Source organism: Passer montanus, unplaced genomic scaffold (genome assembly GCF_014805655.1).
Source record: "Passer montanus isolate IOZ18808 unplaced genomic scaffold, ASM1480565v1 scaffold61, whole genome shotgun sequence".
NCBI classification, from domain to species: domain Eukaryota; kingdom Metazoa; phylum Chordata; class Aves; order Passeriformes; family Passeridae; genus Passer; species Passer montanus.
The window spans coordinates 4,458,684-4,485,650 of NW_024371149.1; the positions used below are offsets into that span (position 1 = coordinate 4,458,684).

At 45.4% G+C, this 26,967-nt stretch overlaps 2 protein-coding genes across 52 annotated transcripts in view; both read left to right on the top strand.

The window, feature by feature from the left end:
* SORBS1 (sorbin and SH3 domain containing 1) overlaps positions 1 to 17,059 on the top strand; it is a 160,619-nt gene extending 143,560 nt beyond the window's left edge. For 27 of the 50 annotated variants that reach the window (XM_039727379.1, XM_039727391.1, XM_039727381.1 and 24 more), the window contains 9 exons: positions 498 to 612; positions 720 to 845; positions 1,877 to 2,071; positions 3,992 to 4,720; positions 5,983 to 6,099; positions 11,778 to 11,837; positions 12,471 to 12,661; positions 13,937 to 14,049; positions 14,860 to 17,059. In XM_039727379.1, the coding sequence (XP_039583313.1) occupies positions 498 to 612; positions 720 to 845; positions 1,877 to 2,071; positions 3,992 to 4,720; positions 5,983 to 6,099; positions 11,778 to 11,837; positions 12,471 to 12,661; positions 13,937 to 14,049; positions 14,860 to 14,927 (1,714 nt within the window). In that variant the 3' untranslated portion in view covers positions 14,928 to 17,059. The remainder of the gene's footprint in view (positions 1 to 497; positions 613 to 719; positions 846 to 1,876; positions 2,072 to 3,991; positions 4,721 to 5,982; positions 6,100 to 11,777; positions 11,838 to 12,470; positions 12,662 to 13,936; positions 14,050 to 14,859) is intronic. The other 23 variants (XM_039727423.1, XM_039727424.1, XM_039727425.1 and 20 more) reach the window with 8 other exon arrangements.
* Positions 17,060 to 19,277: 2,218 nt separating this feature from the next.
* The window catches only part of PDLIM1 (PDZ and LIM domain 1), a 43,201-nt gene continuing 35,511 nt past the window's right edge, over positions 19,278 to 26,967 (top strand). For both annotated transcript variants that reach the window (XM_039727351.1, XM_039727350.1), the window contains exon 1: positions 19,278 to 19,407. In XM_039727351.1, coding sequence (XP_039583285.1) covers positions 19,312 to 19,407 — 96 coding nt within the window. In that variant the 5' untranslated portion in view covers positions 19,278 to 19,311. The remainder of the gene's footprint in view (positions 19,408 to 26,967) is intronic.

Sequence of the window (26,967 nt, forward strand, 5' to 3'; positions counted from 1 at the left end):
TTTTTAACCCATTTGAGGTCAGTGATTGCACAACCACAGGCTGACCATCAATTTACTCATTGCAGGATCAACTTCACCATGTGAGTATGTTAATCTAATCAGCAAACTAGCTCAGATTAAAATCATATGTCTCTTTGGAAGGTGCTTTTGACATGACTGTTTCAAAACTTGAATTGAGGGCTGCTCATCATATCCAACATGGAAAGTAGCCAATGTCATATGTGACTTGAGCTTGACCCCATTGCTTCTGGAGAGTATGTGGTTGTTAGGGCCCTCACAGACCAACTTTTTTGATAGAATGCCCAAAGAGCAAGAGAGGTCTTGCACATCACAATATGAACAGAGTAATCCTCAACATTTAGCTTGTGCTTTGGGTGGAGCATGATGTGTATCAACATGCTGATGGACCCATTGGTACCTAGGCATCGCTGGACAGAAAAAGAACACATTTGTTCTCCTCCAGTGAAGTTCTGATGGAGTGCTTGTGTTGTTTACAGGGAACTTCCTCTGCAAAAAGGAGATATTGTTTACATTTACAAGCAGATTGACCAGAACTGGCTTGAAGGTGAACACCATGGCAGAGTTGGCATCTTCCCACGATCATACATAGAGGTAGCTGCTTTCCTTGCAGGTGTTCTCTTTGTCCACTCCCTTTTTGCCTGAGACCAGTTTATGGATTTTGTGTATGAGATGTAGCTAATTCTGTTTGTTCATTCTAGTTCCTTCCACCAGCTGAAAAGGCTCAACCCAAAAAGCCATTACCATTGCAAGTATTGGAATATGGAGATGCTATTGCTAAATTCAACTTCAATGGGGATACCCAAGTGGAAATGTCCTTCAGAAAGGTAGGACTTCTGTTGTGTTGATTAATTGAATCCAGACATCATGATAGTTTTTAGCACTAGTAACTTGTAATTTCCAAATGAAAGCTCCAATAAAATGAACTTTGTATTCAGGAAGGATTCGTTCTCATCACCCATGTTTTTAATCCACAGTCATTATGTAACACATTGTAGTTTTTGTTGCAGGTAGGCTAAAACAAGAAGTGCCAATTGTTTCTTTAGGTCCAGTTGAGAAGATACTTTGAACACAAGTGCTGGAAACCTGGCTCTGCAAGGCAAATTAGATACTTGGTGACAGGTCTTTCCAGGTTGGTTAGATTCAGTGGAGGCCCACACAGTTACATGATAGGTGATTTAGAAAAGAAGGAAAGTGGGTTCACCTTCCCGGTGCTACAAGCCAAATCATTGAGCAAGCCAGGTTTTGCAGTGTTGACGTGACAGGCTAGACTGACTGCAGTGTGAAGATGTGGGAAGGGTAAAGTGTAATACCTGTTCAGAAGAAAGTCATCCATATTTAGATTAAGTAGCAGAATTTCTCCATCTCAACCAGCTTTCTGTTTTGATGCTCAGATTAGATCTTCTCTGTCTTCTCTTTTAATTATATAGGAAGGTGAGGCTTGCAGTGTATATTAAGGATCTGGAAGTTTCTGTGTCAGCAAAACTTGGAGAGACCATGGAGAGACCTAGGTTAAACTGCAAACGTGTGCATACTTTCTGTACACCTCATATGCCTGAGAGTCTCATGGTCAGCCTTAAACTGCTGGTTTCCATTTTTAACTGGCTTTAGCAAGTAGGGTCTTGAAAATGTGAGCATAAACGAGTCTGCAAACAGACCAAGTCTGTACCGTAAGATCTGCAATTTTTTCTTTCTCTGAACTTAAAATTAAAATTCCCACCCAGGGTTTAGGATTGGGATAATTGGAAATAGGCTGATAATTGGAAATAGTTCAGCTGCACCAAGATTTAAAATGTAATCTGCTCTGGAATGATGAAACATGCTGAAATCACAACTGCATTGCTATTCCTTCCCACAGGGTGAAAGGATCACGTTGATTCGACGAGTGGATGAGAACTGGTATGAAGGAAGGATCTCTGGCACCAGCCGCCAGGGCATCTTCCCCGTCACTTACGTGGAGGTGCTCAAACGGCCAGTGGTCAAGAACGCCATCGACTACCCTGACCCACCTGTGTCCCTCTCCCCCAGCCGCAGCATGACAGCTTCACCACAGGTACTAGGACTAGATGCAGCCAGGTTCAACCCCTTGCAGGACAGTGGGATTTTGCCATTCTTGTGCAAGAAGCAATAGCTGAAAGAAAGCTGTATATAAGACTAGAATTTTGTGCCACAAAGACACGTGCTCTCTGCAGTAAACTTCCACTGCAGGAAGACGTGATGTTTCATTTACCAGAAAGGTTAATGAACGGATCGTTTGGGGATTTGGAGACTCAGCTTTTTATCTCTGATATGTAGCTTGAATCCAGGCCAGGTTGAAAGGGCTGCAGTTCACAGCCATGTGATTAAATTTCATTGCCGGAGATGAATTAGTGATCCAGAGTGATCCAGCTTCTCCTGAATATGTGTTTACACTTCACGCACCTTTACTGTGATGAGGGGAATTTTATATTATGAGTGTTAGAAGTGTCTTAGTCTGTAAGGTTTTAAGAAGTGCTATAGTCTGTAAGAATCATTATATTGATTCCAATCAGCTTGAATTAAGCTGTATGCCTGCCCCTGTATGATCTAACTCATGACCAAGGTTTTTGGAGACAGGGTCAGGAGAAAACTGTATTATTTGAAACTGCTGCTACATGAACTCAGGTTTTGAGAGCAGGTCAGTCTGGGATCTTCCATGAATATTAGATTCACTACAAACCATACTGCAGTTAAAAGCAAAAATCAAAATGCCAACAGGTAATTATATGGGGATCCCAGAATGTTTGCCATGGCAAACTTATGAGGGAGATAATGAGTCTCTAAATCCCTTTGTTTTGCTCCCATCTTGCAAAAACTCATGCCAGAGGAAGGTCAGCATACATTCTGGGTCATGGCCATGAGGTTCTGGTGCATTTTCCTCTCACCCATGAGACCAAAACAAGGTCAAGACTGCAAGAAACATAAGTGGAGAACTGGGATTGTGAGGAAGGGATACATGGTACAGAAAGGATAGGAAAAAAGATGCCATGACTCATGCCTGTTGTCTGTCTGGAACTTGCCTAAAAGGGGTGTTTTCAGTCTTAGCCACTGTGTAAAGAGGAAAAACTTGTTGCTTGTTTGGGATTCTCAGTCAAAGTGGACATCAGCAGAGCTTTTCTATGAGCTTGGCAACCTCTCCATAGTTGTCCCCTATCTTCCACAAGCTCCCTGCAAGCTTCTCCCTTTGATGAAAGGGATCATATCCACCTTTTTTTAGTTTCCTTTCCTATTCTTTTGATTCCTCCCTTATAAAGTCAATACTCCCTCTAGTTTTTTGCCTGGTTTGGCTGAGGACTGAGAAACAGTCTGACAAGTGCTAATGTAGCTGTTCTCACCAATGCTGCTGGTGGTAAAAGCTACAGGCAGGACTTGGTAGTGTGTTCTGTCCTTTAAACACAGGACCTATTTTAAGCACAAGAGCTAATAGCCACAGCTGACTTTTTTGATCCCTATCTCCTATGCAGCTTCTGCAGTGCATGCTTCCTGAGGAGCAGGCATTGCTCATGCTGGAGTTGGGTAAAGTCAAAGTTCATTGCAGCGGTGAATTCTGGCTGGATCCACAGTGTGAGTTGCTGGGACCCCAGCTATTGCTGCCAGGCCAGTCCAAATGCTGCATTCTGCCATCGTGATGGTGGCTTCAACTGCTCCCTGAAGGACTTAGGACTTATGGAATGAAGTCAGAGGCCACAAGGTGTTTTGTGTCTGGAATACTGGCAAAGGCTGGAGAAGGGTATTAGCAACACAGATACAGGCTGGACTCTGTGGTTGGAGTAGTTCTGGACAGCATTGTCTCCAACACAGCAGAGCATCTGTAGAAAACTTATGCATGTGGTCACAGATCTGCTTCTCTCCACACTTGCTCTCTCTCCTTTTACTTTTGCTTGGTTTTGTATTTCTTTTATTATTTTTTTTGTTCACTTCTTTCTTTTTCTCTCCTGCTTTTGTCTCCTTCAAGTCTCCCAGCTCTGAGCTGCTCCATACTCCAACTCCTCCGCCTTTGCCTTTTGCGCGCCGCGCTTTGTCTCCAGAGGTGCAGGCGGTCACATCCGAGTGGATTGCTCTGACCGTGGGAGTGTCTCCCAGCACCACTCCTGCCATAACTCCTCCATTGCCTCCTCCGCCTGAAGCCTCCCTCTCTCACACTGACTATCTCTCGCCTTCTGCTGCAGCCAGCCCTTCCCCCACAGTCAGCCTCCACCATTCTCATCTGTCTGGCTCCTCAACTCCCAGGTCCATTAAATCCCCGTTGCCCTCTTCCTCACCCAGACCTCAATCCTCTGCCCGCAGTTTCTACCAGGCCACTCCACAAAACGAAGAAAAGTTTGTTGACTCCCCTTCTCCCAGCGTGACTTACTCTAACTCCTCTCGCTGGGCAGTGGAGAGCCCCGAAAGCATCCTCGCAGAGCAGCGTGACACCCCTGCCAGCCAAGCCTGGCTCCAAAAGACAGGAGAGGGCAGCAGCCACGCTGAGCAGAGTGCTCATGCTGTCCCCAAGATCTCTGTTGAGCGCTGCCTGAAACCATCCCAACTAGACATGCGTGCGAGCCCAGAAAGGAGACCTGTGGGTTCCTCTGAGGACAACCAGTTGTGTCAGGAGCTAATGGCTATTGTTCAGGGAGGTAAAACAGAGAAAAGAGACATGAGGAAAGGTGATACAGGAAAGTTTCAAAGCGGGGAAAAGAAGGTACTTCTGCATGTGTGTGTGCTGCTCTGAATCGCTGGTTTTTGTTTAACTGGTGGGTTGACGTTTGTGCTGCTCTGCTGGCAAAGCAGAGCCAGTGGCTGCCACATGTCATTTTGATGATCTGAAGACATTTTTTCAAAGGTCACCAGTGGCATTCACTTACAGCAGATTAAAATGTTTTGGAAGAGAGCTCAAGAGCAGTGTAGAGAAAATTATTTTAGAATAGATAACACAGGACTGACACGATCAGTCACATCTAATGAGGTGATTATGTCAAATAGTGGCTATTACCAGACGCGTCAGATGAAAGCAACACACAGGCCCACTGTGCAGAATACAGACATTTTCTTGCTAATCAGAGATTTTACAGTGTACAGTGAATCATTTTTGGTTATAGAATTTGTTGGTTTTTCCTAAAACCAAGGGCCAAAAAGCATTTTAAATGTGAGCCTGGCTCCTAGAATCACACCCCTGTTGATCCTGGAGCCTATGGTTTAGTGAACCTTAGTTTGGGATGTGCATGACTAAGGGAGATTTGATTGTTATCTATGTATTGAGGGGAAGTTATTACCTTTGCATTTCTAAAATTATTTGAAAGGCTCTAGCCACAAAAGAGAATGAGACCTACTGATGCTTTCCCTCAAGAGTTTTTAGTTATATGCAGCCATATGTTACAATTAGAGGAAACGCAGAAGGAACTCTCCAGTAGCTTCTACAACATATCTTCAGCCCTCAGTCTTTGTATAGGATATATGCATTATTTTGCTTTGTGGCACATTGTGGGGTACAGCCAGCCCAATTACATTACAGTACCCCAATGAGTGTAAGTTTGGAGAATTTGAAATCATAGACTTCTAAATACTGTCTTGGATGCACTGCAGTAGCCTCCATGACATACCCCATCTAGCCAACATTAAATAATGAGAAAGCAGGGTTTCCAAGATGACATGTTTCACACTGGGCAAACTTATGACAAATAATTTGATTTCTGCTTGAATCATTACTAGAAGTCTACTGGGAGCTGTGTCAAGACTGTACTGTTTACCATCCAGATATATTTTAGTAACATTTTTTAGACTTAACCTGCATGTTTAAAACAGAGTGAGATGGTCAGCTCAGACCAACCGACTGGAAACTGCACTTGTTGCATGGAGTTACTGTTGCTGTGTGTGCTTCAAATTTACTGGATAGTAGATATCACTAGCAGTGGTTGTAATGAGAGAGTATGTGCCAAGCTGACCAATTTTTCTTTTCTTCAAAAGTCTGCAGACTCAAAAGTATTCTCTTCATCTGCTCCTCTCTCTTCCTCTACCCTCTCTTCCTCTACTGTCACAACACAGCCACCTCCCAGACTTACACGCAGAGTCAGTAAGCCACAGGTAATCATCTTTGCTGATTACTCTTCCATTACTTATAGTTGTTGCCATGCCATGCCATTGTTTTGTCAAATGCTTATTTAGCAACTCATTGATTACACAGGTGAGATAATTTTCCTCTGTTAGAATTTTTATTTAAAAAAAATTAAAATTACTTCCAGGCTGTGCAGAAGGTCAGGTATGGGCAAAATCTTCAGCTGCTGCAAATCTACATAGGTCAAGCCTAGATTGCTGCTTGTTTGTACCAGCTGAGGATCTGTTTATGGGCTCCTCCAAAAGATTAACTCGGGGCTTACTTAGTTCTGACCTTGAGTTCCTACAGCTTGATTGCATTATAAGGCAGCGTTGGTGGCCTTCTTAGTAGGAATGGTGTAGCACAGGAAAATTTGGTTCAGGTATTGTTTAACCACCTGAGATCAGAATTCAAGGTCTGAGCATCTCAGAGCTGGGGATAAGGCATACACAACTTGGTATCCACAATGCCAGAGGTCTGCTCTGGTCTTCTCAGGTAGGATTCAGAGGTTCTAAGCTCTATTGCTGAGAGCTACAAACGTTTTTAAAGAGACATGCAGTAGGCTCAGCCTCAGCACTGTGTCTGGGGTGCCCGGAGTGTAGGAATGAGCAATGCTTACATCTGCCTCATCCGTCCTTCAAGGCAGCTTCCACAAGATGGCAATATTTGAAACAGAAAGTTCACAACTGACAAAAACTGTGATGGGCATTGGGGAAGCAGTCTTTAGCTTGATCAGTGAACCAGGCAAGTTGGTCATGCAGGATTAACATGGGAAATAGTTACCAATGTTACTTACTTTCTTGATTAGATTAAGAGAGAGACAACTTAAACCCTGAAATTTTCCTATTACCTTTACTCATTTTCTTCCACTTGAAGCTTGCAATACTTTTTACTGAACAACGACCTCCTGCTTTCCTTTCACTTTCAACATCTGAGTCCAATAGAGTACATACTCTGCTTCATGTTAAAAATCCATAGAAGTTTTCTGTGTTGGCCTTTTTCCTAAGCTCTGATCTGCTTGGTCATGCTGGTGCTTGCACTGGGTATATGTGATTCAAAAGAAAAGGAGCAAAGAGCCACTGTAGACAAAGGTGTTTCTGTCCAGTGATGATGAGCACACAGTTCTATTTTGGGTGTTCCACCTGGTTGCAGTAAAACCCCGTGGCCTTTCTTTGTAGTCAAAGTCAATATTTATATGTTATATGCCTTGACAATCAGAGCATTGTAAGTGTCAAGTTAAAACTATATGTGACATTAGCAGCAGTCTTGACCCCATTTTCAGCTCTGGGTCCACAGCTCTTTAGGGAGCAGGAGTGGTATTTATATGTGCAAATGGCTTCTCATTATCTGAGTGATCTATACAGAGGCTGATGGTTTCAGCAGAACTTCAGGTAGTACCCTGGAGGCTTTTCAAAAATCTGTACCTCTCAACTGATTTTAATCAAATGAGAAAATCACTTAGCAGACATGGAAATGAGACATTACATTTGGGTTTTCCTTCCATTAGTGTCTGTCCCTGGTGTTTGAGGTACTTTATGATTTTCAATTTTAGTTTTCTCTCTCATTATGGATAACCTCTTCAGTTATGAAATTCTGACCCAGGGTTTTTTGCAGGTTTAAGATCCTTAGGTATAGGACTGGTGTAAGGACTCTGTTCTTACCTGTTACATTAAGTAAAAATATAAATTGTATTGGCTCTTTACACCGTTCTGAATTTCCCTTTTATTTGTTTTCACAGTCCAAACTAAAAAGAATTACCTCACAGCATGTGAAGGCATTTCAAGTGTAACTTACAGATAACTTGTTTCAATAGTCTAGTAAAATATCTTATTAAGGAGTAACATAATCTATCAAATTAATTTATTTCAGTGAACCTACGGGAATTTTCCATTCTAATTCCTGTTCTACTCAGAGATCCTATTAGCACAGTGTCACAGTCAGCAGTGGTGCCAGCAAGTGTGTGAGCAGTGTGGTGGCTTTGGCCCTGGGGCTGACAGTGGCTGTGGGGTGGGGAAGGCAGGATTGGCTGGACAAGGGTCCCTGTATCAGCAATGTGAGGGATGTTGGTGGGACCCATCTGCTCCCTTGCACTTGTACAGAACCACTCCAGCAGAGTGGTAATTTCACCTGCTTTTGGCTGGTAGAGAGGGGAGTGTATGAGGTGGGTGTTCAGACCCCATGTACTCCAGCACAGACCAGCTACCCCTAGCATGTTCCTTGCTTTGCACCATGTTCAAGGTAAACTTATACCTCCTCCAGTGGTTTTCTGTTGCTCCACAGATTCAGCACATCAGTGTTTCTGCTGAGGGCTTCTGCTGTCCCAGGCAGAGCTGCCCAGCCCGTAGCAGGCATTTGGTACCTGTTTTCCAAGGGAAATGCCTTTTTCTGCTTTAGACACAGCCTTCCAACTTCTGATCCAGGGTCTGGGGAGTCTTTCCACTGATTATGACAGCCTTGAAGTCAGGCTGCTCCACTCTGCAGCCTTTTCAGTGTCCTTTGTGAGAGCTCTTCAGCCAGGTTTCCATTTGCTTTCACCAGAGCTGGGCTTGGTGTGTGCGGGGCTTTTCCTTTTGTTTCACCTGGGCTGGGGAGGCCTCCCTGGTCTTGGTTCTTCATTCACGTGTGGGAGCATTAGTGTGATGTGTGCCCTCCTCTGAGGGAACACCAGTGTCTCTGTCTGTCTTGTGTGTCTATTAGTCTGTCCTGTTTAGCTTTGTTTTTCCTTATGTAGCTCTTTAACTCCCACCTGAAATGGATGGAAGACACATAAGCAAGAGCTGCAATGCGTAGTTGCACTGATGACATGAATTTCACCAGGAGCAGGGAGAGCACTGTTGGGCAGTCCCAGCATCTTTCTGCCTAACATTTAAAACCTGCCTTAGAGGTTTTCTAGGCTCTTAATGTAGAACCTTTTTCTGGTAATTTTACAAACTGTGGCACTATTTACATCCATCCCCAAACTCCATATGAGGTGGAAACGCTGGCCAGCTGTGCTTTAGGACTAACTGTACTGCATATTTGTGTGCACAGTCTGTAGAAACAGAGACAGAGTTTTCAGTATGTGCTTAAGTTTATTCACTTTTCTTAACAAAGCGTGGAGTGTGGCTGAGCAAGTGTAAGTTGAGATGTCCTCACAGGTTGTGAATACTTGGACACTTTTAGGGCCTTCAGCTTACGCTCAGCAGGTACAGGGCTGGCTCGGTGTTTTGGGGAAGTCTTTTGTACTTCAGAGCTGTGCCAAACACTTCCTGATTCCTCAGCCACCTCTGGCACAAGGGAAGTACCACTGTAGGTAGTACATGGACTGTTCAAACCCCTGTTTGAAGAGCATTTGGACCTATAACACTTTTTTTTTCCCTTTAATCTCTTCCTTCCCTGAAAGAATAATGTAGGGTTTGGTGGGTGAATTTAAAAAAAAAGGAAAAAATTAAAAAGCCACATAGATCATGCTATCAGGATCACTTGTTGACATTAGTGGGGTGGTACATTTACAGCCCAAAATTATGGGTTCTGTTCTGATCTATTTTTCACCCTGTTTAGCTAATACTGCATAGTTGCTGACTGTGGAGTGTTTCGCCACCTCACTGCAGGGCTCTGCTGCAGCCCTGGGAGTTAGTGCTTTGGTAGGAGCTGCATGGATCTCCAGAGCACAGGCCAGAGGAGATGCACTTAGTCATGTGTCTTGTCAGGAACTGGAAGTTCCTGCTTGGCCTTTGCCCCTGCCCAGCTGCCTCATGGAAGTCCCCATGAGGATCCTGCCAGGAAAGGCAATGTGATCCAGGTTCTGATGCTGCACCTCCTGGTAATATAAACCTGTGCTGTGGAGCGCTCAGAGGCAGTGTCAATTTTTTGGCTTTCAAAAAACTAATTTAATTCATAGATATTAATGCTTTTAGGAGGAAAACTGTGCAGGGAGGTCACAAGTAATCAGTGAGAAATGGACCATGTGGTCTTAGGAGCTCATGGAGCAATTTCAGCAGTCAATTTATTGGTATGGAACAGAGAAGCACTTTCTTGAATTAAAAAAAAAAAAACAAACAACCTAAAAACATTATTATAGCTACCTCAGCCTAAAAATTGTTTTTTCCAGCTACTTAACCACCTGAGTTAGCTCTGGTCTCATCAGATTTGATGCACTATATCCATTTCGTCTGCACAATATGAACTTCAAATTTGTTATTTTTTCATTTGCCTTTCAGGGCTGATGATAGGCAGGAGGGACTTCCAGAAATCCTGTGAGGATTTCAGGCTCCACAGTAAATGCTTTGAATGCAAATTCCACTGCAATTAGCACATGGAACTTACATTTAAATTTCTTTCTCTAGAAATGTACATGGTAACAGGGCATTGTTTCATAGGGCAGTGATCCCAAATTCCAGCACCAGAGAGTAGAGCTGACTACAAAGGATTTTCTGTGGGGCTGGGTTGGCTTAGAATGGGTCACAGTCCTCAAGAAAAGAGATGGTTTGCTTTAATACAGTGATGGGCACAGCTCCAGAGGTCCAAGATGTGGTTCAGTGGAGCTTTGAGAAGAATGAGCTCATCACCCTGCACTTCTCCAGTCTTTGAGCATGCTTGTGCTGAAGGTGTCACAGACCTCTCTACTGTCTGCTTCTGCTCTCTCTTGTGCCACAAAAAAGCAAGCTTTTTACTGGAGGGCACTGCTGGGGTGCATAAAGAGGACAGAAAGCTTAAAATTGAGGCCTGTGAAATTTAGTTTGAAAATTGTGTTGAATGATCACAGAGCATGGCCATGCTCTGTATCTCAGTGCACTTTGCCAAGCAGCCCTGCAGGCAGTACACCAGCTCAGACATTACATTTGCTCACAGCATGCACCGTGCTTTCGGTGGGTGTTTGAATATGCAAAAATGTGCAAAACCAGGCTGTGGATATCTGTATGGCTCTTTCAGTGATCTTCTCCATAAAACCTTCAGCCTCAAACCATGATTTCCCTTTATGTGTCCAGGGACACACGGTCCCTGTGTAGAGTTGTGACTGCAGAGTGAGGCAGGGCAGAGTCCAGCAGCTTCACTGGTGGTGGTGTTTAAAGCTGGGTTTTTCAGTCAAGGTCTCACTGACCTGATGCTCTGCCTTGTTGTGGGAGTTAAGAAAACATTTCAGAGCCTTGCTTGGTACAGGGTAGAATGATTGTTTTTGGCCTACATGGCATTGTGCCTCCTGAGAACCTGAGCTGTTGTTTTTTTTTTAAAAAAGAGCAAGTTGCTATTCTCTTCTGTGTCAAAGTAATTGAGGACTTTTCTGAAAACAGCAACAGATGCCTTCCAGCATGCTTTGGCCTTTCAATTTTGATGCTCCCAAGTATGTGTTCCCGTCTGCATTATTTTTCCCCTACAGGAATGCAGTGTGATACTGTTGTACCATTTCTGGCTGTAGCAGTGTCCATCAGCTTCCACTCTGATTCCCTGCCCTACCTTCTGTTTTGCTTTGCCTTGCAGCATTGTGTGCTACTGTTGTGTTACTGTAGCCTCAATGTCTCTTGTGTAAATGAAGGATCTTGCTGTCCAAAAAGTATGGTGCTGGGGTGGGGAGGGGAGGAGTTGTTAATTTCCTTTTGTTGTCTGCACTCCATTTACATTTTTTTTTAATTCTGACCTATATAACATCTGCTAAAATGTCTTCCTTATCATTTGCTTGGTGATCACACAGCCTTCCCACCATTCATTGAGAGCTGGACCAGATCTCACAGAGTCTGAAAAGAGCTATGTGGTAAGGCCCCTGTTTAACTTAGATATGTAGTCCTAGACACTTTTCACCCAGACAGCAACACCTCAGTAAGAGATAAAATGCCAGCACTATTTTTAGTTGCAAAGTAGATACATATTTATCTCTTTGCCTATATTGCTTGTTTGCAACAGAAGAAAGGGAATTTAACAATTAGAAAAAACTGTCAGAGCCAATGAGAAGTTGGGCTAATTGTGCTGCCAGACCCTGGTATAAGTTAAACGAAGCCAAGTGCATGAATGGAGCAGCCCAACCTCACCTTGCATTCTTGAACTGACTTCATAGCATTTGGAATGGTGCCACTGCATAACTAATTGCAACCTCTTATGCTGCTTCTTTTAAAAATATGTGTAAATGTATTTGTTACAAATCTTCAAACTAAATGCCAAATTCTTCTGTATCTTGCCTGTTTTTCCATGCTTACATCTGGATCCCTTCTGCACTCCACTACCTGGATATTTACCTGGATCTACAACTCTTCTTTTGTTTTTGGTTTTTTACTGGACTTATATGCTGCAACTGGAATGTCCCATCTCTTCTTATCTATATTTTCCCTTCCCTTCCCCCTGTTGACTGTCCTTTGGGTGTTCTTGGATGTCAATGCTGCCTACCACACAGGAAGCTGTTTGCAATGAAATCATAAACATTGCAGAAAAGTCTGTTCATTACTGCAGTACTATTTCTCAGCCTCTTGACTCTCGCCACAAGGTGACCTCTAATGACCATAAATCATCTCTCATCATTTCTCAGCAACCTCAAGCACAGCAGCAAGGAGCCAGCCCTGAGCGAAGTCAAACACCACGAGACATGTAAGTTCTTTTGGTTCCCATCTCTTCCAGGGCCCTTATTTCTGACTGGTGGTGAAGATAGGGGGGTATGAGAGCTCTCAGTGTTTCAGAAGGTAATTTAGAATTATGTGAAAATGTCAGCTTTGCATTAAAGAACAAAAGTAGCCACATATCATAATGAGTTTCAGCTGTATAGCACCTGAAACCTTTTTCTGTCTGTATAGCACCAGAAACAATGGCCTCATGATCCTGGATGGGGTCTCCATTACAGAGGCTGTCTCAGTGTCTTTGTATTGTTGAAGCTGGCAACAAGTTCATATCCACTGGCTGGACCTGGTCATATGACATGGATCAATGTGTTCCACTTGTTCTTAGCTTCTCACAGTGCAGTGAGAGTCCCAGCGCTGATGGCACTCGGTGCATTGCTGACCAGTTCCACAGGTGAATCAGTAGCTGAGAGGCCAGGGCTGAGATTTTCAAAGCTGTTCATTGAAGCTGCCACTAAGCTTGGTGGGGCCTTACACTGATGGTTTTGAGAATAGCAGCCTGCACTGTGCTGAGGACTGATGATCACAGCAATTGGCTTGTGAAAGGAGCCTTTGCTTTATGCAGAATGGAAACATTTCACACCAGCTCTATTTTCATGCTCCATAGGCAGGCGACCCGAGCCTCCCCAAATTTGCCCAAAGATAGTTTCTACTCCATAAGGATCCTTTCTAGTGAATACAGAGTGCCTGTGGTACAAATGACATGTCAGGGCAGGATTCAGCCTTGAGTTTTTTATTCCACCATACCTCCTCAGCCATGATTTATCCATATAGATAGGAGAGTGCAGTAGAGTAGGCAATATCTTTTTCTAAAGTCCTTTGCTCTGCCATTTGGTCAATTATGGCTCTCTCTGCCTATGCAGAGGGCAAGGAAACAGCTGTCTCATTTAGCCCAGGAATGAGAGTATCCAGGTTTTGGCTTGCACTCAGTAGAGTATCTGCAACTAAACACTGTCTAGGTGCTACATGTTAGGAAGACACTGCTTGTTTGTCTGTGCAGACAACTATATGGCAGAAAGGGAGCAGAAGCTCTCCACATGTCCCACACAGTGTAGGTATGACACTTTTTACTATCATGACTTTTTGACAACAGCAAGTTCAATACAGTTGGCTTCCGCCTCTCAAAAGTCAAACACAGGTCCAGACTGTATTCAAAAACCTGTAATAGGAATTAGGGGAAGGGGAACACCTCCTGAAGGGGTGTCAAACAAATCCAATGGCTAACATGTACTATCTTTCTGGTTTTTAGAGTTAGCTACCAAGCCCTCTACAGCTACACTCCTCAGAATGATGATGAGCTGGAACTGAGGGACGGTGACATTGTCGATGTCATGGAGAAATGTGATGATGGCTGGTTTGTGGGTGAGTGTGGCATTTGCCTGTGAGCAGAGCTTTTTGGGATGAGCAGTTTTGCAGAGTGTCTGGAAGTTGCTTTCATTTGTGGGGTCAAACTGGTGAAAAAAATTGACTTCAGTTTTTCCACAATTTCCCACCTTTTCCCGCCAAGAATATTAAAATTAGGCTGCAAGGTGGTGGAGCTTTATTTTCATTGCTAGGTCTCTAGTACTTTCTTATCTTAGTATCTCCATTTCTCTCTTTGTCCTGATCCTTCTTGTTTATACAAGAAGATGACAAGATGACAGAGCAACAGAGGGAACCAAGAAAAACTGGATTTCTGTAGCATTTCCAAAGCTGAGGGAGCCATGCCTAGTTACAGAAAGTGGCAAATAGGGGGTGAAGACAGCACATGGATAGGAGTTGCAGTCCCTGAAAATCCGGCCTCAAGTGCATGTTTAGCAAAATCCTTTACCTTCAAGGGGTGCAAGTCTGGACAGTGTTCTCTATCTCAACATTTTAAATCTAGGCTTGCCATCTCTTCTTAAGGGAGATTATCTCATTTACACTGAGAGGTGTTTCACTTCTAATCTATAGGCCCGGGAGCTTTCACCAGCACCTTATTAATTGTTAAAGGGGATGACCAAAGATTATTAGTAGCAGAACTAGTTGTGATTTGGTTTGTACCAAAAGACTCTTTGACTAGGGCTCCTATTTAGTATTAGAAATCAATGCCTGCAAGCAGAAGAGGTTGCCACCTGTACCTTTTTAAACCCTGGAGGCTTTCTTGCTTGTCTCCATCTTATTGTGTCTTCCTTGTGTTTTATTTTGCAACAGGTACATCCAGGAGAACAAGGCAATTTGGCACCTTCCCAGGCAACTATGTGAAGCTTCTGTACCTGTAAAATAACAGTGATCCCACCATAACAAGGATGGTGGGATTCCTTTCCAGATGGTGTTTTTAAACAGTGAAGAAACAGACAATTTATGAATGTAATAGACAAGAGATGAGAAGTGTTAGGAGGATGTGGTTATGTGGTACACTATTGAGTTGAATGTGTAGCCCTGCTTCCATGGAGTCAGGGTGTGATTTGTTTGCTGAAGAAGAGACAGTTTCTAGTTTACAGTGCTGCCTTTGTGTATTCCTCTCCCTTCCCCAGTAAGAGTTTTGATGATAATCTTAATTTGTATGGAGTACTTACCTCTGAGAAGGCTTCAGGGAAGCACATGGTATAGGTTTTGTTTGTGTATTGAGATAGGGTAGTGCTTTGGGGCAGTACTCAGCCCTGCTCACGTTGGTTGGCACAGGAGTTCAGGAACAGAAGTTCAAGAAACAGGCTTGCTGCCCAGTTTCTGCCTTGAAGAAAGGCAAACTGCTGAAGAATCACTTTTCTCTGCCTTCCATTTCCATAGAAAAGTTTTCCTTCATGTTATGCATCTTAAGACCTGGCAGAGGCAGAGAACAGCTGATACAATTGAATTGCAGAGCTCTGTGTGGAAAAGGAGTTTGGGACTGGTGGTTTAATGCAGAGAGGTCAGACAAAGCATAATGCAAATGCGCGAAAATCCCAAACCCTTCAATAACATATTCCTGATCTCTGCAGGGTTTTTTCTTTTGTGCAGGGTGTGTGTGTGTGAATGTATTGTGTGCAAAATTAACTGAGTCCTGTTGTTTTAAAGAGAAATCAGCCTAGCTTTGACATTTATCTGCACAAAGAATAGAACCAATAAACAGAACATCCGTGGGGGCAAATCCTGTTTATGAGTCCTACGGCTGTTCACTTTCACTGCTCCTCTTGCCCTGTCACTGGCCCTAAAGGATCACACACCTTTTCTAATATATGCTTTGGGATGAAATGCTGGGACTTCTTTCTCAGCATTAAATCTTAGAGGCTCTGATAAATCTGAGCAATGTATCACTGAGGGTGCCTTTTTTTTAATTTTGATTACAGTGTTCATGGTAGGTCAAATAAATACATGCATTTGGCTGCCTCTTAGTCACAAAAAAAGGCTAATCAATTTGGAAAGCTATTCCCAGCAGTTATTACCAATTCCCATAGATTTGTATTTCCTTGAGGGAAAGAAAAAACCCACCCCATGGCTTGGCTGTATGTTTGCCTGTAAATCCACTATGAATACTCTTTTGATAGACTTTTTGTTATTAAGAAAAAGCATAAACAAAACCAGTTCTATCAGACTCTGCTTCCTACAATTGCCGTACAAATAGCAAAGGGTAGATTGCTATTTTGTCATAAGCCGTATTTAATAATATAAAATGCCTATTTTTATGCTGATGCTTTTATACAGATTTATTAAGAGTAAACTACGACTAACTGTTAGCACGACTTGCAATGTTTTGATAAACTAGCCATGCTCCTGGGTTTGAAATCAAGTAGGCTTGTCTTCCGTCTCAGTCAGCGGAAGAGAAGACTCTGTGTCTCAGAAGTTTGACTGTAAATATGTATATTTAACTTTGTACAGACAATGTACTTACCTTGTATAGAGAAATAATTTAAACACACTGAGTGAAGGGAGGAGGAAAAAAGGCAGTTGTGAAAGGTTGGGATTTTTTTCCACTTTAATTTAAGTGATGGAATTCCGTGTATGTTCACATAAAGAGTTTTAGCACAAAATATTCATTATGAAAGGGTTTCAGATATGACACAAAGCACCACTGTTTATTTTCTGCAGGAGGTATCTTGAATCCTGCATCTTATTTATGGGTTAATTGTTCTGCTTTGGGTTTGCCCTCCAGTTATTTGCAACAATGTTTAGGCCTGTTGGTAAGATTGGATAACACCAAATAAATCTATCCAGCAAAGTAACATGTTGATATTGATTGTATATAACATACTCATTTAAAAGGTAATTTTCTGTTCTTGCTCTTGCCAGTTTAAGTTAAACACAAACACACACACACACATACACACACACCACACATATCCACACAAACTGCAACTTCTTTTTGTGTTGATTTTTTGTTTCTTATTGCAGTGGATTACTATTTGGCAATTAATAAATGGAATTATTGAATTACTATTGTGTTCCTTGTACAAATTATTAAATAAAATATACTCTGGTTGTTCCTATAGCAATGCACTCTTGTACTAGTGCCCCGCTGTGGCTCTGTATCAGTACTGACCTGTGGGTGTCTGCCATGGGCTTCTCCACTGTCCTGCACCTGAGGATCCTGCTTGTGATTTGGCTTGAGCTCAACTGCCCTTCCCGTGCTGTAGGCTGGCTGTGACTTTTGCTTAAAGAAGCCAAGGTGTAAATGCAGAGGAGAAGCTGGTTTACACTCAGATCTCACAATAACATGGTGTGAGGGTGCACTTGCTGTGGTGTGCATGCAGACCTGGCAGGTCAGGAGTACACCTCTGTCCACTGGTTTACAAAGGGTCTTTGTGACCTCTAATGAAAAGACCACCCAGGTTAAGTCAGGCAAGAAACTCAAAATGCCAGCCTGTGGGGGAAGGGGTGCCAGTTGGTGTTGGGCTTACATGTGCATTTTTAACCCTGACTTGAGTCAAAAGCTTAAAGACTCTGCTGTCCAGTGGCTGCACCCTGACAGGGCAGGTATGGCTACAGCATTAACTCATGGGGGTTTGTAGGTGATGGTGTCCTGTCTCCCAGCCCTGCAGCAATACACCTAGCTGGGGCTTTTTAGGAACAGTCCCTGAAGGAGTAGAGTGAGGGAAGGCAACAGCTGAGCTGCCTGGGTGGGCTCTCTGGAGGCTGGTAACACACAAATACCCAAAAAATACATCCTGCAGCTCCACACATTTGGCTCCTGCATTGTGCCTGTGCAGGACTGTGCTCACCCTAAAGATTGGTATTTCACAAGGAGTTTTAACTTTTTGGAGACCTCCATCTTAGACTAAGCCAAAATTGCACAACAGATTCAAACTCTGTGATGATGCGACTGGATGGCTGGGCAGACAGATAAACGTCATGGCTGCACTCACAATGATTTTAGGAAGTCAAACTGTAAACAAGTCAATCCTAAAACCAAACTACCATGACAGCAAAAGCCTCAGGCTATTTTACATGTTTTTAGAAAGCACACAGACATAAGCTCTTTTTTATTTCACAGGTCACTTTATATATAAAAGCCAAAGAGCCTGACCATGGCTCTTCTGCTGACAAGAACTGCTCACCTTTGCTTTACAGCAGCCTGGACAGGGAAGGGAGAAACTCATCTGTGTCTGCTGAACATTGGAATTTACTCACTCTCTAACCTAAGGTAAGGTAAGGAAGCTAGAGGTGCTAGTGACTTCAGAAGCTGGGCAAGCAGAGAGGGGAAAAGTGACCTAGCAGTGTGCAACGGCCCTCTGGAGATCCTGCACACTGCTGTGGCAAAGCAGTCACTTTCTTCACTGTCATGAGTGCCACACCAGTGATGTAGTGGAAGAACTACTTCTGTCTGCTAGGGATAAAATTAATAGGCTGGCCACATGGACCCTGGAAAGGAATAACCTGTGAAAAGACAAGCTAATGCAGGAAGAAAGGCACAGCCACAAAAGGGGATTGCAGAAGCAAGAGCGTGCCTTGTCATGGGATCATGTGTGGCCATGTCTTGTGGACCAGTACCTGTGTGACCTGCACCATTCCTGCTTGCTGCCTGCTCCTCCCTCCCCAGCTGTGGCTGAATCCCAGCTGCAGCTCACTGATGTTGTGCTTATGGGTGAGCTGTATTCAAAGGACCAGCAATTCTGGCACTCCAGTTGTAAATGCCAATGTTGCTGTGACCAACCTTTCCCACTTGTCCACCATCAGATTACTGAGGGCTTAAGATGCAACTGAAACAACTATTTTTCCTGAATCACAGAATCACAGGTTGGCTGAAAAACCTGTATAGAATAATTCCTTTTATTGGTGGTACCGTGCTTAAGGGGCTAGAGATAAACAAAACGCTGTCTAAATCAGTGAACCTGGGATAAATCAGTAGAGGTAACACCCTTCCCAGACTCCACCCTCACTCATCCGATCCTGGCGGGGAAACTGCAGTCAGGACCGGTTATTTCCATCGCCCCCATTAGGTTTCAGCGTTAACATTGCTCCAGGCTGGAGAGTGTTTGCCAGGGCGATGCCGCACCGGGGCACTCCTGCGTGCGGCTGCCTGCCGGAGGCTCGTCCTGCCTGCCAGCAGGGAGCGGGTGAGGGGATTCCCGACGCCGGCAGCCGCCCTGCCCGGGGGGCCTGACCCCGGAGCGGCTCCCGGGCGGGCGGAGCGGGCGCTGCTGCCCCGGGGCGGGGCGGTCGGAGCCACCCGCGAGGTGCAGCGCGCACATGGGGACGCACCGCATCGTGCTCTCGGGCCCCGGGCCCTGGGGCTTCCGCCTGGTGGGCGGCCGCGACTTCGAGCAGCCCCTCGCCATCTCCCGGGTAGGGTGGCCTGCGGCGGGCGGTGCTGGGGGCGGCCGGGGTCGGCTCGGGCTGGCAGGTGGCAGAACGGCAAAGCCGCGGCGGGAGGTGGGGTTGTCTTTTTCTCCCGTCTGTGTTTTAGTTTGTTTGGGTTTTTTATGTTTACGGAGAAATCGGTGGTCGCGCCCTCAGCCCCTTCACCTGTAGCAGACCGGGGTCTTTGCTTCCCACCGAACCTCCCTCCTCAGGCTCTCCACAGGGACCCTGCAGGCAGTAGGAGTCCCCTGAGCCCCTGGCCCGGGTTTGGCAGCCCACCCTGTGGGAGCCCGGCTCACCGAGGTGGGCTGAATGCTCGCCTGCCTCTGCTTGCCATGTATAGTTAAGAGCCTTTGTTTACAGTAGCCATGTTAAGGTGTATTTAGTGCCTCTGCCCGTCTCTGTTCGAAGTCCTTCTTGCTCCCCCCTTAAAGAGAAGTTAGTTAGGAAGTGGCAAAGATTTTGTGTAGTAACAATTTTAGCGTTGTACGTGGCTTTTCCCTCCTGTGCCCAGCTCTGGGCTGTGAGGAGCCGGTGCTCGCTGCCTCGCTGCCCTGTCCCCGCCTGCCCCACAGGTGCTGGCCCGGCCGGGCTGGGCCCTGCCCTGGGGCCCCAGAGCCACGGGCTCCAGTGGGCACCGAACCCCGAGCTGCTGCTCGGCTCTGCACACAGACTCCTGTCGGGGCTGGCTGCCCCCCATGGGAACAGGAACGAAGGGATTGCTCCTCGTTCCAGCAATCCCTCGGCAAGACAGAGGCATCCAGCGAGCTGCTGTTAGCCTTGGGCTCTGGCATCTGCCACCATTGCACAATTATGAAGTGCTCGCATGCCGCAGGTGAGGAAGGGCTGCGGGAAGTGGAATATGCCAGAACTTGAATTTACGTGAACTGCCCTTAAAGAAGACCACGATGGTCAGTGTTGTGAATTTCTGTAAATGCCTCCTGCCACGGGATCTCCTGCCATGGGGGTCGCACTGCCTGAAGGAGCCCAGGTGCCACGGGGAAGCTGCCAGCTGCAGGAAGGGCAGAGCTCACAAGTGCTATTAAACATACAGGGGTGGGGGGTGAGTAATCTCCTTCGATTGCAGTAATAATGCTTCATTTTTCTAAAGCATTTTTGGGACATGAAAGCAGCTTTACTGTAAGGGAAGTGATATTTGCTTCATTGTTATGGTAATTATTGCCATTTCCTTCCAGCAAAAGACTCTCAGGCAGAAGGGTGTCTAAAGCCCTACCTGCTCTTAGTTTTTCTTGGTCGTCTTTGTCAATGCTTATAGGCACATACCAAGGGACATAGATCAGCAAAGCAGCAAAAATAACCACCTCATGAGAAATTCTGACCCTAGAGACTAAAATGTAATAAAATAGCCCCTCCGATTGTGGTGACGTAAATGCTGACAATTAGCAGCTCTTATCAGGGCTTTCTCTTGTGACCCCTCTGACGCTTTTAATTTCCCCTCCCAGACTTCAAGTCATTAATCTTTCCTGTGGTTTGCTCGTAAGGCTTCTGGATTTCTCTCCTGGGCTCAGGAGTGAAATTCTTGGCAAGTCTTCTTACCATGTAAAAAAAGATCTGATCCAGTTTTGACCTGTTTTAAAAAGTCTGTTCCTCCTTAGGTGATGACTTTACATTTTCTCTCCTATTTTATTTGGTACCTGTGTTTTCACCAGAGACCTTTCTGGCACAGAGCCCTTCTTCCCTCGCAGGATGGGGTGAGCTGTGACCGTAGGACTGACATCTGCCAGGGGTCGTGAGGGCCTTGCTCCTATTGTGTTATGAGATAGAGAGGCTACCTGAGGCCAGTGAGAGGGTGGGGAGGCTGTAACCTGTGATAAGAGATTTCCCTGGGAGCCTGGGAGGTTGCAGCTCTCCCTGCTCAGCCCTTGTGCTGCTTTGTGCTGCAGGCAGGTGGGAGGTGGGTGGGTGCACAGCTGTGCTCCTGGGGAGCACTGAGCAGGGGTGCCAGGGCTGGGCTGCCTGCCCTGGGCAGGGGGGAGCAGCAGCCTGGCACAGAGCCCTGCAATTTGGGTGTGCTGTCCCTGGGGTCAGTGCTGTCCCGTGGAGGCAGTGGAGCCTGTCCCAGTGATGCAGTGGTGGGGTCACCGTGCTGGTCCATGTGCCGGCATGGTGGGATGCCAGGAGAGACATCCATCCAGACATAGGCCTGAACTAGGTGTCTTGCAGCTCTCTTTGAACCAGGTGCCTGAATTCAGCCTGTACTAACTGCCAGGAGCCCATATTTGGCTTCTGGCACCATCATCCTTGTGCTGTAAAGCTTTAGAGTTTATCTTGGTATTTATGGCCCTCATCACCATTGTGCCTCAGCTGTCTGGTTGTGCCTTAGAGGAGCAGCAGATGAAAGATTGTGGCATTTCCACAACTGCTCTTACCTTGCCTTCTATCACTGCCCTACCTCACTTTCCACTTGAAATATGTGTTCCAGACTGCTTCAGGCTCAAATACATCGCAAGCATCTTTTTGTGAGAATACTTCTGGTTTCTTGGTTGTGTTGGATGGTCTTCCTGGAGAGAGCTGAGTATGGAGATTTCACAAGTGCTGCTCATGAGACTTTTTTGTGGAGTTTCTTATCTCTTTAGGACGGGTGCTTCGCAGGTGTTTCTGGCTTACATTTCTTTTTAAATCTGTAGGGTTCTGGTGGACAGTTTATTGCAGTCTTTATTCAGAAAAAACCCCAAACTTGTGTTGATCAGTGTAATGAACTCTGGGCCAAAGCCTGCTGGGCTGCCCTACAGGAGTAGGAAAGGCTCTTGTCTTTACTGCTGTTTGTGTGATATTCTGCAGTGAGTCAGTGGGGTAGAATTTGAGAAAAGCTCTTTCTGAGACATGAATGGACACAATACATACAGGGTAATAGTTTCTGTAGAGCTGACCTGTGCACAGGGTGGTTCTCAGTTAAATCCCATTGAGGCTGGGAGCTGATGGAGGAAGCAAGTGGCACGCTGTATGAGCAGCTGCTGATGAGGTGGAGTGGTCTGGAAGGCAGTGCAGTTGACAGACCCCATCCCCCTCCATTCCTCAGGTAATATGAGCTGTTGCTTGTTTGGTTGCATTTGATTTTGATAAACATTGAGGCTTTTTGTTTCCAGCTGAATACATGGAACTGTCTGATAAACATTGTTATTGAGATGGTTTTTGTGGTTTTCTGGTAGCAATCTCGAGCATCTGACCCAAAATATGGGCAGAACAGATGTTTGCTGTTTTATCATGTCAAAAGTCTCCCAGTTCCATTAAGGACGGGTGTCTCTTGGAGTCTGTAAAACTGGACATTTTCTTATAAAACCAGTTTTCCAATGAAAAAATGGTTTCAAGACAGCCCAGTTATGTAAATACGTTAAGAAGATGAAATCCCGATATATTTGTTGCTGATTTTGACCACTGTAAAATGAATTCATCCCTGCTTAGTCTGATATTTTATCTATTTGTGGTATTTTAAAAACTCAGAATTTATATAAAATACAGAATTGGGTCATCATTGGGTATTTGTATGTGCTGGTTTTCTTTTCAAGCGTGGCCCTCTGAACAGTTTTATAAACTTAAAGCTTGATTTAGTGGTAAAACTGGACTTGATGGTCTGAAATAAATCATGGGACTGAATCCTGTGGTGTGAAAAGATACCAGGTTTAGCTTTGGCACCAGCTGATATCCTTACCCTGTCAGCCAGTAACCCTTGTAAGAGGCAGCTGAGCAAAGGCAGGGAGAGCCCTGCTGGTAGGGGACACCCTGCTCATGGGCATCCCTTGATGGATGGTGGAGACTGTCCTCCCTCTTCCCCAGGTGGAAAGAGACTGGCTGCAGGGTATTTTTCTGAGACCTGAGGAGAGCTGGGGCTTTCTGGGCAGCCCTTTGCTCCCAGAGTGGAACTTTTGGCCTTCCCTCTGCCAAAGGAAACATGGGGTGTGGTGGATGTGATAGCATTTAGGGTTGGGCTGGCTTTCCTCCTAGCCCGGACAGCCTTGGCTGGTCCCCACTGTGCACACCTATGACTGCAGTTCCTCTGCCATGCAGCCCAGCTCTTGTGCCCGTGACTGCAGATCTCAGCGTTGTGCTGGGGCTTTGTTCTGAGGCTGTCTGGCAGAGGGAGGCAGCTGGGGAAAGTGCTGGCCTTTACAGGAGGGTGAAGGTGGCTTTATGTTTCCTGCTGGGATGTTTACCTGGTCACGGGTGGGGCAGGGGCTGTGGCAGCACCAGCCCTGCTGTGCCACACCGGGCAGAGCTGCTCCAGAGCTACACAGCTGATAAGGGCCTGTGGAGCACTGGTCATTAGTGCCACCTGCCCCTGATAAGGGCCTGTGGAGCACTGGTCATTAGTGCCACCTGCCAAGAGCTCCTGGCCTGCAGAAGTGGCTGGGCTGGCGTTCAGAGGACGGCAGGATGCTTTGTGCCTTTGCTTGGTGGGTGTCCTGTCTGCTCCTTCAGAGCACACCGGGCGTGAAGAGCAGAGGTTGTGCCCCTACAGACTTTGAAATCAACATCAATCCTGGCAGTTTCCTGAAAAATCCTGTGCTTCAAAGGCACAAATGGCTGCTGAGAAGACTAAAAGACTTTACTGGTTTCCCTGACTACCAGGGTTTGGATGAAATCTTCCTTAATTGTAGCAGGAGCAAAGCAGCAAATTTTCTTGGGGTAAATGCGTAGTGCTTTGGGGCAAGGACAGGTTTGATCTTTTCCAGTTCAGTTTACTGAGTCTGGGCGGGGGGCACTTTTACCTTGAGAAAAACTTTTATGATTTTTGGGATACTTCTACTAGAGCTACATGCAGGAGCAGTACTCTTGTCTTTCCTAGGAGACAGGGTTCTCTTTTCCTCAGTTCACACATTCAGACTAATTTGTCGTTGGTTATGCAGCAGCTTGATGTCATCCAAACTTTGGAGTTCCCTTTTCTCTGTACCTCTTCTTTGCAACCATTATAATCTTTATTGATGATGTTGGACCCGCCTTCTTCTGGGCAAGTTCCCCAAAGGGTCTAAAGAGAGAACTCTACATTTGGAGTGAATGTACCAGCCTCAACATTATGTGAGAGCTTTGAGCCCTAGAACTTTTACGTGACAAAAGCAAATGCTGGACTTCTTGGGAGGAAGAAAGCTCTTTTTGTTCCCAGATGTCAAGTTATGTATAGCTGCAGGCTTCTTGGTACCTTTCACCCTCAAAAATCACTTTGTCCGTCAAGAAATGTATATGTTATGTAAAATGAATTGGATTTGAAGGGCTGTCTCAAAATAACAAGAGAATATTTTTTTTTGGTATAAACAGGGAAATTATAGGAGCCCTAAACTGCATAAATAATTGATGTTGTTCTGGACTACAGTATCTTAGATGGTTACTGATTACTGGATGTGTTGATTTTTTTAGAGGATGAAATAAACCATCAGAAAAGACTCAGCTGTTTTTGAGGTCTTGTAAAAAATGTCGTTTGTTTGTTTTAATTTGGGACATATTGCAACAGAGGCTGTGAGGCGAGTAACTCCTTGACCAGCATTTGAGCGAGCAAATCCTCTCACCCATGTCTTTTTATACCATGTAACTGAGGTCAGCCCTCTCTGTGCAGTGTCTGATGCCTTCCCCTTTCTGTGTGAACAAGGCTCCTCTGGCTGCCAGGGTAGGGCATGAAGGCAGGCAGGAGGCTGAGGGCTGGGCTGCCAGAGGAGCTTGTGCTGTGGAAGCCCAGACCCCAGTGGGGTGGGCTGGTGCTCGGGGGTTTCACCAGCCACAGGTATGATCCCCTTCTCCTTCTTGTCTCCTGGTGATGATGTGATCTGGGCCAGCACAGAGCAGGCAGCGAGGCTTGGGCTGCAGCCTTGCCTGACTGCAGAGAGCGGGAGCAGCATTGAAGGGAGCTCTCCTGGAGCCAGTTGTGAGGCATATCATTCCTGCTCCCCTGAAGAGAAGGGGTGGGGAATGTGCTTGTCTGAATTTTCTCATAGCCTCTGATCTCTGCTGACCCAGCTGCATGCTTTTGCTGGGAGAAACTTCGACTGCTTAGTGTAATACTGCAGTGCTGAGGACATTACTCATGGTAAAAGAGCAGTGTGTGTGGGTGGGGAGGATTAAAGTGAATGTCAGAGATGTCTGGCTGTCACTGGTGGCCTTGGAAGTATGTTGCTTCATGTCTGTCCTTTACAGCAGCGACCCAGCTGGGTTTTCCTCTCAAACACACATAGATGCAGTTTCTCCAGATTTTTTTTTCTTGACTGATGTTAATTTTCCCATTTCTTATCTCTTCATCACTTCTTGCAGTGTGTTTGGGTGTGGAGTGAGGAGTGATGCCGGAGGCTGCAGGGTCTGTGAGAAACTGTGAAGAGCTGACAGAGCGAGCATGTAGGGTGCCAGAATGGATGAGGGGAGAAGGCCAGAAAAAATTGAATGAATTTTAGACCCACCCATCTATCTTGACTCACAGGGAGCTGAGTTATGCTGCTTTTCGTAAAAATGCTTCCCACCCTTCCTCCCTCTCATTTGCTGTGGGCAGCAGCTTCCCTCAGCATACCCACTGCTGCCTCTTGGATCCTTGCCTGCAGGAGGAAAAAAGGCACCATATGCCCCTGTCCAGGGACTGCAAAGCTTGTTAGATAGCATGTATGGAGGGAATTACATCAAATATAAAATGTGGTTGTGTTTGGCACGTTCTGGTACAGACAGAAGTTTTATGAAGAAGTCCTGGGAGCTGAATAAGCAGCCAGATGTTTCTCCCACTGCTAAATCAAATAGTTTTCTATTATAAATGCACTTGCCCAAAGACTTTCTGAAGACTTGATATTTCATAGCACTGTCTTTCTGCTTGGCCACAGTGCAAGCAGGTAATAGCAAGCCAGCTGCCTGGGAGATGGTCATCTGAGCTGTGCAAAAAGTCCTGGTGGTGTGTGCAAGGGGCCACATGTGCACAAAACTTCACTTTGTGGTGTAAGAAAGTAGTGTAACCAAACCAATCCTGAGTCGGTGGGACCTGTTTTAAAAAAAGGGTCCAAGCCTATAACTGGTCTGAACTGTTATCTACTACATTGAGTTTTGCATGGATAAAGTGCACAATCAAACCTGTAGATTATGGGCATTATTTGTTTCTTCCATATGCTGGCACATGTGTCTGAGCTCGTGTGAGGGACATAGTCTGATGTGTCTGGTTGTAAGTATCTAGAATATTTTTATAGTAGCCCAAATTTCTTAAACAGAACACCACCCAAACAGAGCATCACTCTGGGACCTGTTTTGGACACAGTATGAATCAGTTCTGCTCTGCCTGTCTCAGCATTGTCTGTTCAACAGCAAAATGACTGAATGGCAGTGTTACCCAGTTGCTTGGGAACAATCACCTCAAGGCAGGGCATGGCTCCTTTCCAAAGGAAGCCTTTGGGCATGGTGTTATAAGGTGTGCAGAGCTTTATTCACCCAACCATGGTGCCTCTGGAGCTGGGAGGTTCCCGGTGCCTTGTGAGACTGCCCATGTTCCTATCTGCTCAAGCCTGGTGGAGGAAGCCCAAACCAAGTCAGGGAGCTCTTTTGAAGGACTCAAGAGACTGTGCCTTTGCACAA